The sequence below is a fragment of the Trachinotus anak genome, unplaced genomic scaffold (assembly GCF_046630095.1).
Source record: "Trachinotus anak isolate AG129_WGS33_773 ecotype Australia unplaced genomic scaffold, CSIRO_AGI_Tana_v1 ptg000019l, whole genome shotgun sequence".
Classification (NCBI taxonomy): Eukaryota; Metazoa; Chordata; class Actinopteri; order Carangiformes; family Carangidae; genus Trachinotus; species Trachinotus anak.
The window spans coordinates 9,707,105-9,723,470 of record NW_027273870.1 but is presented as its reverse complement, the minus strand read 5'-3'; the positions used below and the strand labels follow the sequence as shown (position 1 = coordinate 9,723,470).

The 16,366-nt window shown below is 40.5% G+C and overlaps 1 protein-coding gene across 2 annotated transcripts in view; it reads right to left on the bottom strand.

Annotated features, from left to right (window-relative positions):
• Positions 1-12,114, bottom strand: part of LOC139636191 (SEC14-like protein 1) — a 30,130-nt gene extending 18,016 nt beyond the window's left edge. Inside the window, exons 1-2 of one of the 2 annotated variants that reach the window (XM_071504018.1) lie at positions 11,721-12,114; positions 10,084-10,173 (exon numbers count right to left, since the gene is read on the bottom strand). In XM_071504018.1, coding sequence (XP_071360119.1) covers positions 10,084-10,146 — 63 coding nt within the window. In that variant the 5' untranslated portion in view covers positions 10,147-10,173; positions 11,721-12,114. The remainder of the gene's footprint in view (positions 1-10,083; positions 10,174-11,720) is intronic. The other variant, XM_071504019.1, reaches the window with a different exon arrangement.
• Between the last annotated feature and the right edge of the window lie 4,252 nt (positions 12,115-16,366).

The window sequence follows — 16,366 nt, the reverse complement described above, 5'->3', positions numbered from 1 at the left end:
AGTGTTGCCACAATCTTTCTCTTAAAGTGCTCACCAGTGTTTTCTCTTAAAGGACAAATTGTATAATGACTACACACCACCCTTGACATCAGATACAAACAAAACATGGCTTTGAATGGGGGCCAATGGCAGAAGTGTGACATCATTGAGCCAATGTTTGGTGGCAAAAATCATTACCAGTTCCCACCCACCACCCCGGACAATCCTGGGTCCTGAACAGTTAGGAACGTCATTACACACGTTAGCCCAGTCTCATATTTGCACTTTTGTTGTTTTCCCACCATGTGCACGCCAATAATGAATTGGCCTCACTGGGTCGCATTTGGTTGCATGCAAAGATCAGGATGTTGTCTGGTGATCAATTGGGGGTCACAAAAAACATTTGAGACTATTAGGCCTACAGATTAGTGATTCACTCCTTGCTATCATTGACATATCAAAGACAGATGATATCGTATTCATACATGAGACATGTTGTTGCAGACACACAACTTGCTTCTGAAAATACTGGTACTGACACACAAAACCTTGCTGGTATCTTTTTACATAATATGAGGTGAAGAGGTTGTAGAGAATGAGCTATAGTGAACAGCATATGGAGAGGAAAATTCCTCCTGGTTTTCATTTCTGAGAGCAAAGCTATAAACTCCAAACTAGGTCATTGACGAGGAGAGCAGGAGGAAGGTTACAGAGGAGGGAGCTTGAAAATTCTAGGTTTCCTCTAACTGACTAAAATGCAAAGGGAAAGTGTGGAAAAAATTACACTGGTAACAATACTTTTTACATTAGAATTGGCAGGTTTCAACTGAGACAGGTTGTACTGGTTTATCAGGGTACTATTGATGATGAAGAGGAATGAAATGGTCTCATTCTTAGTGGTATAATAGTGAAACCAAAAGAAAAATCTTTCCTACAAGCTGTGTTTGGATTTTATTTCCTTGCATTACTTGATTGCTACAGTATATTCAATGACAGCATGAGATGATCTCATGTAAAACCAAGCTTGGCTATACATAGTTTTGAATGTCAGTGCCCTGAGACAGTAACAATTTATGTGACCCTTTAAGATTCTGAGTCCCCTGTTACCATATATATAGGGATGCAAATTTTCAAAACAAAGTTTTCCGCACCACAGCCCAAGGAAATTAGGTATTTCAATAATACATTTTACTTTACATAAATAACTACTTGCCTTTTTGTTCATTATCACCTAATACATTTTTGATCAGTAAAATCCTTAACCATGATTAATTAACACAATTATCCTTGCCATGGCATTCAAAAAATGGTGGCAGGACCTGGGTTTTATCCAATGGGGTTTTCAACAAGACGAGTTTCACTATGACTCATCTCATCTTTTGATCCAATGTGTACAGACTGGCTCATATGAATGTTTCCCTATTCAAACACTCAACGTGGGTGAAACCACTCTTTGGAAAAGATCCTGTACTTTTATGTCTCTGTTCTCCATAGCAGGGCCAACCAGTTCAACAGCTTTACAATGCAATGCCACAGGGATGCTGTGGACACAGTCTCCTGTGTTGGTATACTCCTAATACTATTCTATTTGTAGAGTGCTTAACAATTTAAACAGACTTAAATGTTTGCTCTCCTGACATATTTTAAGAGTGAGAACTCAGGATATAGGTGAATGTGATGTAAAAGGTTCGTCATGGCAAATCAAGGTTAACCACAGCACCACCGAAGGACAGGCAAGAATTCAAAAGTTTCTCCACCCATCAGGTCCAAAAGCATCTGAGTTTAGGTGTGGACTTGATGTGGGGTAGGAGAGGGAACAATCTCCTGATTGAAAAGATGCAACAATAGAGCTTTTGGTCTCTGCATGCCATACCACCCACTTCTCTCCTTCCACTGATCTCACTGCTACAGTGTGCATTGTAATGGCAGAACTGCCTGGAACGGCCAACTCAGAGAGAAGGGGGACAATCTGCCAAGTTTATAGACCTTATATACAGACCATTCAGAAAGTGTTCAGACCCCTTCCTTTTTTCACAGTTTGGTATGATAGAGCCTTTTGCTAAAATCGTTTAAATTCATTTTATCTCATCAGTCTACACTCAACACATCATAATGATAAAGTGAAAATATTATTTTAAAATTTTTTTCAAGTGTACTTAAAAAGGAATAACTGAAATGTCATGTTGACATTTGTTATGACACAGCTCAGGTGCCATCCATTTCTCTTGATCATCTTTGATATGTTTCTACACCTTGATTAGAGTCCACCTGTGGTAAATTCAACTGATTGGACATGACTTGGAAAGACACACACCTGTCTCTATGAGGTCTCACTGCTGACAATGCATCTCATAGCAAAAACCAAGCCATGAGGTGAAGGAACTGCCTGCAGAGCTCAGAGATAGGATTGTGTCGATTCTTTCATCTGATGAAAGATTGAACTGTTTGGCCCCAATTCTAAGCTTAATATCTGGAGGAAACCAGGCACCACTCTTCACCTGCTGAGTACCATCCCAACAATCAAGCATGGGGGTGGTAGCATCAGGCTCTGGGTTTGTGTTGTTTTTCAGTGGCAGGACAGGGAGACTGGTCAAGGGAAAGCTAAACAGAGCACAGTACGGAGACATCCGTAATGAAAACCTGGTCCAGAGCACTCAGGACCTCAGACAGAGCTGAAGGTTCACCTTCCAAAAGGACAATGACCCTAAACACACAGCCAAGACAAAGCAGGGGTGACTTACAGATCAGTCTGTGAAATGTCCCTGAGTGACCTAGTCAGAGTTCTGACTGGCTGTCCACCCATCCAAGCTGACAGAGCCTGAGAGAATCTGCTCAGAAAAATGGCATAAATTCCCCAAATCCAGATGTGCACAGCTTTGTGCATCATACCAAAGAAGACTTGAGGCTGTACTGACTGCCAAAGGTTCTTCAACTAAGTCCTGAGTAAAGGGTCAATGTGATATTTCAGTTTTTCAAAGATCCAGTTTCCGCTTTGTCACAATTTTAGCATAAGGCTGTAACATAACAAAATGATAAAAATGGAAGGGGTTTGAATATTTTTGGAGCACACTGTGAATGTCAGGTCCTAAATATTTGGTCGGCCATGTAATATGCTAAACTGTAGTGCTGGGTTATGCATGCATGACTGGATATATGTGTGCATCAGGGAACAGAAAGCAGCAGGACGGCCATCTGTTGGCCATCAAAAAGTCACCACAGTGAGACAAAGAAATGCTGACTATACACATTTCTGCTGGTGTAAGGCTTATTGAGACATAACTCTGTCAAACTAAGCTTTAACTGTGTCAGCTCATTAAAAAACACAGAGAAACTGCTGGGATAATCATCCTTCAAAGTGATGAAATGGACCAGTTTTTGAGGACACATTTTGGTGGGAGTCAGTTACATAAGACAGCATCCCACAAGGATCTTAATGAATTCTGATTTCAAAAGGAAATGGAGCAATACAGGTATTAATAAAAAGTGTTAGTGACTGGGTATTTTATGAGATGTTTGTCTTTACATCTTATGTCCTTACACCACTAATAACTGTACAGCTTTTTTCATCACTCTGCCTGTTCTCTTCACAGGACCAAACCCCTGCATATACAGTTAGATCTCTGAGCAACAAGTTACAGGAAATTGCAGCATTATTGACATTTACAGGAAAGAGAGGTGCTGGCAGAGCATATTCACAGCCTGCCACCACTATTAAAAGATTCAGTTATTCTATCAACTGTGATGAACATCTTAATGGATGGTTCCAGTAAAAATTGTTGGAGCTTCCCCAGCTTCTGATTTCATCCAGCTGACAGCTGAGAGGGGTAGGGGGGTGGGGGGGGTTATAGAGTGACTGGTGATTTCTGATCACTGATGCTGACTGTTGTATCCATGTGTGAGCATGGGGTGTATGCAAGCATGCAAGAATGCATACAAATATTGATATGTAATGGGGGGGGTGATAAAGCTGGGTTGTGTTAAAAATCTGCCAGAAATACAACCACATTTTTACAGACATATATGTGCAAAGACTGTGACTATATACTGTATGCATTTCCTATTAATGTCCCATAGCTGCCACGTAGATTTGAGTCACTATCCACTGCCACACTGTAGCATGATTGCAGTGTAAAATGGGTCATTGTGTGAGAGTATGTGTGTACACATTCATCTGCGTCTAGCAGAGCAAAGCAGAGTGGGGGAGGGGAGGTACTGGGGCAGCATCTCGACCTTGCTGCGGCAAAGAGGGTGAATGAGTGTCCTAGTGATCAGTGAATGAAGTCAGCTCCAGAATTTTCTCATAGGCTCTCACAGGCACGTGGTGGTGGGTACAGTCCTCTATTTGAAGCAGAACGCTGAATGATAAGCTCCTCTCCCCTCTCCTCTTTTTGGCAAATAGCATCTAGCCGAGTAAGTGAATTAGACACTGCAGACAAAGCTCTGACAGATTCATTGAGAAATAGTGGATGGGAATTCTCTGAATCAGAACAGACAGGTGCAATGCTGAGAAATGATAATGAGGAAAGCATACACAAACAGCTAAATCAGCAAACATTTCACTGGAGCAGGCATAAAATTTTACCCCTGAGGAGCTTTGCCTGAATAACTAATATGGATGAAGTGGAACCAGGTTTCATTCTATTTGTCTGTGCTCTCTTTTTAAATAAACCACATTGACAATAAAAAGACAAAAATGTGAATTAATAAAATTACCTATTTTTTCTGAATGAGAAACCTGAGATCATTAAGTGATATATGAGTGACAGACAAGCCAGCAGCTCACAGACAGATTACAAGAGAGTAAAGCCTGGGATGCACTGGCACGAGAGAATTGGGCTGCAAAAGTCTTAACCAGACCTGGCCTTAAGTGGGTCAGGACATGGTGGGACAGGATGTCATCCTGGCATAGCTGATTTGCATCGAGCCAGGCTAGACACAAAGAAGGGGGACAGCAGGATGAGCCATGTTTAGAAACACAGTCTGGCAGTAAACAGGCACAAAAACAATGTGTTGGTAGTCTGACACTTAGCAAAACATGATAGTAATAACCTACATGTGGACAGTTATAGTAGGCGCAAGGAGCTCAAAGCAGTGTCCATTTAATGTATTTATTTATTCATTTATTTATTCTTAGTAGAGCTGTGTGCAAAGCATTGATTTGCTCAGCTCAATTAGGATCTAATTCTGTGGGAAACACTGTCTTTAGCATGAAGTGAGCTGTTATCCTAAACAGCTGGGTTTTAGTACTGTTATCTTAAACAGCTGGGTTTTGGTGCTGTCATCTTTAACATCTGGGTGTTGGTGCTATTATCTTAAACAGCTAGGGTTTAGTGATGTTATCTCACTAACCTATTTCTGTTTTGCATGATAGAGGCTGAGATTGGCTCAGGAACATTTCCTGTAGTACACCATGATCCAGTGTGAAAACTCACATGTTGGCGTGTTGAGTGAAGATGATACATGAACCAGTTTTTGAGAGAGAGGGGGAGACAGTAGAAGAAAAGAATCAGAACAATCTAAAATACAGTACCATCAGTTCAGAGATGAGGCCCCCTGCCAACTAGCACAGGTGTCCATGTGAAGAGGACTCATCTGATCAGGCTGTTCAAACAATTGCAGTGCCGCTTTATTCACCTGCCAAAATATATGCAACAAGTAGAGAGGACACCTGAACTGAGCTAGACAATCAATTACTTTTAGTCATACTCCAAGGCTTTGGTAACCACTTGTTGTAGAGGAAACAACAGGTTCCAGTCATCCTATGTGAAGGGATATGTCTGAGGAGGAGGAGAAGCAGTGTACTCATTCACCTTTTACTTTCAATTGAGTTAAACGCACAGTGTGTGTGGGTCCACAGAAAGGAAAGTGAAATTCAGAGAATTTGTTGTTGCATGGTTGTAGGCCAGAGGCTACTGTACAGGCTGACAGAACTTAGTCTAATATATGGCTAACACAGCCAGTCACTCTGCCTTTCATTCGCTTCCCTTTTGCGGCATTTCAGTCTAGACCTGTGAGTTCTACTGAACACAGCTCTGCTTCCTCATCTTTTAGCCAATTCCTTTTAATAGTGTTCTCTCGATACTTCACTCTGTCTGTAAAGCTTGCATTTTAACAAAGTGACACATTTCTGATTACTATGTCACTATGTGGCTATGAAGTATGCTGCTATACAAACATTTAGTATCTGAAGTCTATGTATTAGTGTGTTGCTGCTACTGATAAAAAGGATTAAGTCGCAAAGAAGGAAACGTGCCCTGACGTTGATGGTGGCTACAAGTCCTGCAGGCATTACCCTAGCGTGGCACATCCTGTTCTTTCCTCTGTAGAAACTCTACTGGGACAGGGGCAGGACCAAAGTGCTTAGTCCTCATGGATTAGCTACAGACCCATACGTTTCCATGGAGCAGGTTAGGCTCTGACTCACTTAATACCCTCTCGCTGTAGCATTTAGACTATTCTGAGAGTTCAGGCTTCAGGGATATTTATTGTCTTTTACACTCAACTATAGCAGAAAGTATTCATTCAGCAGTTATTTACTAGTCCAAGGTCAGCCAGGTTTTTATTCCTCTTGTGGCCACTGAAGTCATTCTCCATCATTGGATGTGTGCCAGATGCAACTGTCCCTTTAGGCCTGAAACAACAGCGAGAGGGGTATTGTGTTGTGCTTTGGACATTCCTCTGACTCCCCGTGGGGAGAATAGAGGCTCTGAGACTGGACTGCTGCGATAACAGCAGCAACAGCAACAGCAGCATTTCCTGTTATTGATATGCGGCACCAGACTCAAGGGACCGCTGTGGCTGAAGAAAGAAAAACAAACTACTGCTGTACTTCCTTACTTCAGTGATACTGCCAAACCCTTAAAAAAAAAAAAACAACTTTGTGGAATGATAAAAGGCTATCAAGGTCAAAACTAATACATATGGGTGTCTGTGTGCTTTTGGGCAGCTCAAACAAACCCAGTCAGCTGTTGTGGGCACACAGCAACTAATTCAGGGGGATAAAAGTATTGTTGACTGAATTTACTTATCTTGCTTACAGTAATTCTCCAAAGGAAGTTCAGAGTTTCCTAGTAGGATATATACAGAAAGTGCTGTGATGTGCGTTTCACTCTGGCGCCATTCTAATATAGTCAGTACTTTCAGGAGCTGGCCCCTGTAACACGCACACCTCAACATTGTTTCTGCAATAAAACACCCAGTGGAACAACATAGCAGAATCTTCAGTTAAGTGTCAAGTCTAATCCTGTTTGGTTTACGTTGCAATCTCAAAGCGTTTCACAATGCCCACAAGCCAAAACCAATTTAAGTAACACCCAACAACACACAATCTTCCATTAACAGTTTGTTTTCAGTTTATTTTCTTGGTAGCGATGACCGGTTTTTGGTATGCACAGGTGACATTATTCTTAAAAACAAACTTGATTACCATTAAACTCAATGTTATAATGGTAGATTCTTTTTTAGAGAAGGTATGTCTAGTAAAGAAGTTACAGATTGTAAAAACATCAGATTGGACAAAAAAGCTGCCAAAAAGCTGTCAAAGCCGAGAATACTGAGAATACCATGTTCTAAGCTTGGTAAAGTAACTACTGCAGATTAAAAATAGCTGACAGGGGTCTGAGATTCAGGCCTGCCTTATGCAACAGTACATTCAAGCCACAGTGGTTAACCAGAAGTTCAAATACTTTGAGAGCACCTGTCAGTGAGTCGAGTGGCTCCTCGAAGCCAAGTGAGGAGAGGCTGTATTTCATCTAGACTAAAGGAATGTATTTAAAGGCTTTAACACAGGAATGTAGAGCCTTGCTTTTTACCCTCACAAGAGTAAATGGGTATTTCAAAGAACTGACGGTATGCAAATAACAGAGTCAAGTAGGGAGAAAGTATCAAAATGCTCAAAGAAAAAGTCAAATATAATCTCCCAACAGACGAGAGTGAGAAGCCATCACTGGCAAATATTTCAGATGCTTGGGACATAGAAACTGGAGGGGGAATAACAAGTTATGGCCCAGTATAGTATGTGCATTATTTTGAATTACTCTGCATAATGCATAGTCCTGTCTGCACAATAAGTACACCGTATTCACATTGAAAGGTGAAAGTAGTTCCGACACAAAGAAGCAGATTCTTGTTCACACAGTAGATAAACAGTGCATTGCATCAGTGCTTCGTGATGGTTTCTCACAGACACAGGATGTTGTTACATTACTAAGCGGCAATAGTGACAAACCTGCTGTAGAGGAAGTGAGAGGGGAAAGATTTCACTGGATTTTCAATAAAAAGAGCCAGCAAGTGATGTGACGCACCATTAAGTCTGCTCTGCAGTGTCTGCAAAAATGCTCACTGCAGAGAAAAGTCGCAAAAAGAGAAATGAATCCGAATGCACCAAACTCAGCTTCAGACAGAACTGTACGTTTTTGCCACTTATTAACTCAAAAATTCACTCCAGACTCTAACCACATCTTAACCATTGTACCATACAACAAAAAACAAACACTTCTTTCCTTCATCCACCGTCTCTGTTGCTGGCCTAGTTTAAAAGCTCCCAGGGGCTACTCCATTAGTTTTGCAAAAGTAAGCCAGTACCATCTACAAAAAGCCCATGAGGTGGGTCATCTCCTGCTTACAAATCATGTAAGTCTGCTCTGCTATTATTAACCCCCCCCCCCCCCCCCCCCCGCATGTGTAGACCCAGGTGTAGGTACCAGTCCTCTATTTATAGCCAACTGTTTGCCTGGTGCTCAATCCAGTCTGTGCTAAGGAGATTTGGTCTTCCTGCATCCTCGGTCATGCTGGTGTAGAAAGCTGATTTCCATTTAAAGAAAAGAGCACCTCTCTGGAACTTGGTCTGCTTAAAAACACATGACAGACTATTCAAAGAAAGTATTTCCCAACTAACTTCCTGGTCATTTAAATAAGTGAAACAGGAATACATTACAGAAATTATCAGCATGGCAATAAAGTATCTCTGACTACTGCAGCTGTTTGGCTGAAAGTGGTCGTTGTATAATCAGGCCAGGTCTCGCAGGCGTGTACTAACATCACATTACTGACAAATAGCAGCTGAGGTCAAATATTAAACCTTCCATCCACAGTATATGAGTGTAGGCCCTAGGTTTGTTCGCTGTAGCTTCTTGACAACAGGGAATCAATTACTGTTTTCCAAGTACTGGCTGCTGAGGCATTTTAGCCAGTGTTTCTTCTGACATCCAACACCCCCTGGTCCTGCACCACAGTGGTAAAGAATAACTAGCAGCTACACATTACAAACTAGATCAAATCAGAAATTAACACAAGTTCCAAAATGTACAGTCAGAAAACAAAAAAGGCACCTGGAACGCTTCTAAGAGGCCCATTTACAACAGAGCAAAAGGAACATGCAACTCCACACTCCATCTGCACTTGACAAGGGCACTCATGCCTGAAAGTGAACAAAAGCATGCAGCGAGGCAGACGCTTGATAAAAGCCATGCTATACACTGAATTTTTTACAGTGCAAATGGACTAACCGCCAGGTTTGCGACGGAACCTCTGTTTGACATAACAGCACAGCCATGTTGCATATTCAGATGCTGAGTGTGCAGATGTACAGCACAAGGGCTCAACATCTCAGTGAACAATGAGGGGATCATAAACCTCAAAATGACAAGAGGATAGATCTACTGTCTTTTCAGTAGGCCACATGACGTGAGAGAGTGAGGTGTGTGTTGCAAGGGTATAACCTCATAGTAAATTGCTGGTTTTAGATTACTCTGTGTGTTCACATTACAAGCAACTTAAAACAAAAAAAATAAACAGCCTCAACTCTCTATTTGAAACACATGAACTGTGATGGCTGTTTTAATTGATACAAGTTTATGCTGTGACACTTCTGGTCAGAAACCGCTCCTGTTGTGCAGTGGTGATGCGGGAACATGATGTAAACGGCCTTCAGCAACAGCATTTTGAATGTGTGAGCAAATAACAAGCAAGGTGTGTAATTCAATGACTACCCTCTGACGGTGACCTCTGAAGCGCCCACCCACCAGCATTACATAACTCTGCATCTATGGCATGCAAAATTCATGTGGACAGAGACTTTCTGCAACTACAGGTAAAAACACTTACCGCCATCACCAGCTCAAAGGGATGCTTGTACACCCGCACGGGTGACTGGTACTTCTGCACCATGATGGGGATTACGGTAACACCAACAACCTGAGGAGAAAATTAATCAGAAAATAAAGTGTAAGCTATGATCATAAGCATTTGTGAAAGACAGAATAGCTGAGATATAGGGCTGCATTTCAAGCCCTGTTGGCATCTTCGCAATAACTGTGTGTTGAGTGCCAAAATTGCACAATTACAGCAGCATCTGGCCTTACAACATGAGACTCGGCATGTAATCAAGTAAAGGTGTGTTTTGGCTTACTTGATGCTTGAATGATGCCAGGTTTGTGTGTGTGTGTGTATTGGCAATTAGAAAACCACGTATAGTGATGGGCTGCATCAGTGGATGCAGCAGTCCCTGCCCCTTTATCCAACACAGACTATACCACTGCAATGGCTTATCACTATTAACTAATCGTGGCTATATTAAGCTAAGCCCAACTACTATCTCTGCAGAAGCACAGGTCACATATATATACACCACTTCACATTATGAAAAAAAAAATGCAGGTGCTATTCATTCTTTATAATATCAACAGCACATTCCACATGCTGGAGCGTTTGGGGAAGAGACAAGAAAAACAGAATGAAATTTGAGTAAAACCACATAAATAAAAGGAATCTTATAGTTACTTGAAAATTACTACTAGTAGTAAAAGACAAATTCAAATGTTTTTATGGCCCTAACAAAATGTTATGCAAAAAAGACTCAATTTATTCCAGGTAATTTAGCAGAAGTGCAATGTGTGGCTTGAACTTCATGTGTTTGTTCAGCATGCTGTAACATGTTTCTACCTCCTGCTATGCTGTGGGAACAAGGCTGCAAGGAAGGGTGTAAGCTAACGTCCCAGCACTACTTTAAGAGGGATCAGGACAGCCAGACTAATAATAACCGGGCTTGAACAGACAGAACACAAACAGGTCGCCACAGTATTCCTTTCTAAACAACACATATCTAACGATTGCTACTAGCAATATACACAATTACCGTCATGCTTCAGGATCTGTCAGCAATTTTAAAGTCAAAACAAGACAAGTACTTTAGCGTGTGTTATATAAAGAGACTCAGGAAACACAGTTACAAACACTTGAGCAGTTAATATCTATATGAATACCTCATCAGGTCTAAATGTCTGGCAACATCACATCAAATTATCCTCTCAACCGTCTATGTATATCTTCTGTTTTAGTGTACACTATTTTACACTAAGTCAGTTAGCCAGCCACATGTTTTGAATGGTCTCATTCTTGTCATTTCCTGTTGTCTTTAAGGAACCACTTTAAGTGTCCCTCTAACTGAATGTCGGCTGTAACGTTAACGCTTAACAGTTTTGACAGAGACACACCTGGAAAAATATTATATTTTGAATGACCAAGTGTTATGTTTCTCATTAAAAATGGAAAAGTGAAATTTGACTCTGTAACAGGTAATGTCATTTCAATACAATCACCTCGATAGTGCTGAACATTTGCCACGCCGACTTGTTAACGTTAGCTTTCACAACAGTGCTGGCTAATGTGACACTAGCCAGCAAGCTAGTGCTAACTTCACAAACCGCTATTAAGTTGATGTAAATCTCATTATTGGTGCTTACCGGTGACTTAAAGAACTAAAGAAATCTGGACTTGTTCAGTCTGGTTAGTCGTCGTTTCTTCTGAGAGGGCTATCCGAGTGAACTCTTGCCATTTCCCTCCTCGGCTCTTCACTTCGCCGGGTCCGGCTGTTGAGCTGAAGCCAGCGGCTAACAATAGTTAGCTTTATCGTGCTAGCTGGCCATGTAGTCGGAGTAAGTAACCAACGAGCTAACCGTCGGAGAAGTCTCACAGCCAGGCACCGACGGACCTCGTAACAGCGATAAACCGAATGTCCTAAACAGTGTACTGTTCAATCACGCCTAACCAAACGAAGTGTCGGCAGGGGAGGACCGTATCCTCTCTCAGTCATCTCCTCCTCTCTCATGCCCGTGATGCCGTCGCTCCTCCCCGTTTCCTAAGCTCAGTTTTTTTCCACCTCTCAGGGCGGCGCAGTGCTGCGTTCATAAGAGTCTCCTGCCTAACCACAGCTGTTCTAGTGAAGGCCAAACACCAGAGGAAAATCATCAGTGAGCAATGCAGATGATCACGCCAAAACAAAATGTGGTCTTCAAGTCACGGCATTATTGTTTGATTTCAAGGAATTTGCAATTGTTGTCACTGCAGTGACAGTTATTTGCAGTTTTATAATGCAACCAGCTCAGTTGGAGTCACCAGATTAATGTCATATGTTTTCCAGTGCAGTATTGTGTGTTAACAGAGGGGGAAATATGTTGGAACTGAGACTGACATTTAACCAAAAAAGATACATACACTATTAGTTTGTGCATTAACAGTACATGGGAAGGACTTGAACTTCACCTGCTTGCTTAAAAGGATACTGCAACAATATAGAATTGTACTTCCATGACATTATGAGTCAAATTTTGAAAAGATTGGTTGAAGCATTGAAGCATCAATGATATTGAATTTGAGCTGGGAGTATGGGGGGAGCTCCTTAGGTGACATCATGGGGGTCATTTCCTCAGACTGGGACATTATATAACAGTTTTAACTATTAGCCTTCATGATTAGAGTACTAGCTCTTATGTGTAAAGTTGGTGTTGGAGCTTTAATTACCAATAAGATAATGAAGTGCACTGTGTTACAGCACAGACACACCGCTGTGTGTCTTTTAGCTGTTCAAAATGACAGAGTGGTGTCTCTTTCCCATGAGTGTGTCTTTGGTTTCATCTGCCTTCAAGTGTGTGACCCTGGCGAGATGCCAAACCCCCAAACACCTCATGTACATGGAGACAGTGAGAGCCATTTTAGGCCATTGGTAATCAATGCTACTGCTGTTGGAATCTGATATCTAATATGTAAAACAAGCACTGCAAACAACTACTGATCTCATTGGCAATATGAACCGGCTAATTTACACACCTGAAACTCAAGACCGCTGCTGTTGTAAAAATTTAAACAGAGTTCAAATGTGAAATGTTAAGGTACATGTTTTACATGGTATGATAACAAATGGCACAAAATTTGAAAAAAAAAAAAAAACAACTGAAATGAAGCCATCTAAGTGGTTCATCCATCAACAGACAAATAGAAAAGTACTTAATTTTACATGTATATAATTTTTGTTTAACTGAAACATTTATTGACAAATTATCTTCATTTCATGCTCACGTGTCTCATACATAAGTGTTTCCTCTGTTGTTGCACAAATATGTCTGGACTTTGCTGCGGCTTATAAGCTCCTGCTTATTGCTCAGGGTTAGATACACTCACATCCTAATTATGTAAGAGGTTTAGCAGCGATGGCGGTGGATGATTGCATTAAGGCGATTGTGTTTCAAAGGGCAGGCTAGTTGAGTTTGTGAAGCTTACACCAAGGTCAGCCTCTCTACCAAATGTTAAAGAACAATGGCAGTTACAGTAAAAACACAACAAAAAAAAGTAGAAAAAAAGAGAATTTGTTTAGGGAAAATGTGGTCCATGGTGACTCTGTTACAACAAAGTAATGCAACATTCATTGCCTTACCATGAAAACAGGATGTAGTGTTGAATACCACAGCTTTGGTTCAGATTCTATCAAGGTCAATGAAAAAGGTCATCACGTTGAGTGTTGTTCAGTGCAACAGAACAAAAACATCATTAAGTGGGGTGTGAAATGCTATGTTACTGTGATGTCTCAGATTCAAATCTAGCAGGGGTGAAAACAGGCTGATATGACTGCTGATACTTTGCCAGTGTCATTAGCTGTGCAGTTTGATGACAGACACCTCTAATTTACCACATTGGCCCAATCACAACAGAAAATACTGTATGTATAAAAAAAAGAAAACATCTACTTTATGACTCAGAACATTTTCAATGGATGTGCAGTGTCCTCTACTGGGCAGCGGCTGCAGTTACAACAAATTGCAATTTAAGATGCAAATGGGCATGTCATGAAGTAAAGTGGCCATCAGCTCACCTCATTTAAATACTTTTCAGTGACAGGATTTTTATGGAAAATTTATTCCATAAGTTGAAGTTTAAGCAACAACATGGTTTCTCCAGAGCGTACAGGGCTAACATGGTGCTATCTTGTTAATAGCCAGAGCAACCAGATACACAAAATTATCCAAATAAGATTTTTTTTAAAAAGTAAGTTAAATAAAAAATCAAATAATTTCAATGGTTTTATAAAACATTCAGCAAGGCCAAAATCTCAAACCCTCTGCATCACTAGTTATATAGCACATTCTTCAGTTAGATTCCTTTACCACAGAGAATTGGAGGGGCATAATGAACTTTCCTTTTTCTCTCCACAACAGAGGTAGAACCAGCCGCAGTTTTTATTTTCCAAAACAAAAACTATTCTGTTTTTCCTTCCAGCTGAGATTCCTCACCCTCTTTAGTACCATAATGAACTGCTTTCCTGTAAGGTAAAGAAGATGCCGGGATTCACACTTTAATAGTCTTGATATTTAATATGGGGCAATCATCTAAAACCGTGCACCCGATACAGTAACCTACTCAGAATTTGGAGTTGTGTGTGTTGCCACGATTTTCTCATGTACTCATATCTTACAGTAGTGACAAAGGTAAATGTACAACTCTGTTTCCACAAGTTGGGACACTGTGTAAAATGCAAATAAAAAAAAGAGTGCAATGATTTGCAAATCATGTAAAACCATAGGCCTATTTAACTGAAAATAGATCAAAGACAACATATCAAATGTTGAAACCGAGAAATTTTATTGTTTTATGAAAAATATATGCTCAATTTGAATTTGATGCTAGCAACACGTTTCAAAAAAGATGGGACAGGGGCATCAAAAGACTGTAAAAGTTGCATACTGCTAAAAAAAAAAGAAAAAAAAGAAAAACACCAGTTTGAATATTTCACAATTAATCAGGGTAAATTGGCAACAGGTCAGAGGTTGATTGGGTATAAAAAGAGGCCCCGGAGAGGCAGAGTCTCTGTGCAGTGAAGATGGGGAGAGGTTCACCGCTCCGTGAAAGACTGTGTGGGTAAATAGTGCAACAATTGAAGAATAATGTTCCTCATGTAAAATTGCAAAGAATTTGGGAATTTCAGCATCTACGGTTCATAATATCATTAAAAGATTCAGGCGAAATGGAAAACTGTTCTATGGTCTGAAAAAACAAAATTTTTTCAGCTTGTTATCAGCACACTGTTCAAAAGCCAGCATCCATGATGGTGTTTGGGTTGCATTAGTGCCTATGGCGTGGGTAGTTTGCACATCTGGGAAGGCACCATTAATGCTGAACGATATATACAGGTTTTGGAGCAACATATTCTACCATCCAAACAACGTCTTTTTCAGAGAAGGCCTTGCATATTTCAGCAAGACAATGCCAAACCACATTCTGCACATATTACAACAACAGCATGGCTCCATAGCAGAAGAGTCCGGACGCTAAACTGGCCTGCCTGCCATTGAAAACATTTGACGTATCATGAAATGAAAAATAAGACAAATGTTGAAGCAGTTGAAATCCTGTATCAGGCAAGAATGAGACAACATTTCAATTTCAAAACTCCAGCAACTGATCTCCTCAGCTCCCAAACATCGCCAGAGTGTTGTTAAAAGAAGAGGTGATGCAACACAGTGGTAAACATGCCCCTGTCCCAACTCTTTTGAAACGTGTTGCTGGCATCAAATTCAAACTGATCATATATTTTTCATAAAATTTCAGCATTTCAACATTTGATGTGATGTCTTTGTTCTATTTTCTATTAAATACAGGTTTACATGATTTGCACATCATCACATTCTGTGTTTATTTACATTTTACACAGTGTCCCAACTTTTTTGGAAACAGGGTTGGAAGAAATATAACAGGTGGTATTTTGTCATTCAGTCTTGAGAGATCAACCAATTTGTTAACTAGTCAGTCCACCACTTTGCTCCAGACTGAACTATCTCATCAACTATGGATTGCCATTTGCCATGAAATTTTGTACATTTATGGTCCAGTAACCATGGAAATCCTCTGACTTTTCCTGTAGCATTACCATTTAGTGCTAATTAACAAATGTTTGCATACTAACATGCTAAACCAGAATGCAGAACACAAAATATTAAACCTACAAAACATAATTTTCCATGATATCTGATATTAATGGATTTATGGCACTTTATAGATAACAATCAGCAAAGGCAAAATCAAGTCAGATAAAGTTAAAGATCAAATTATGAGACTCTCA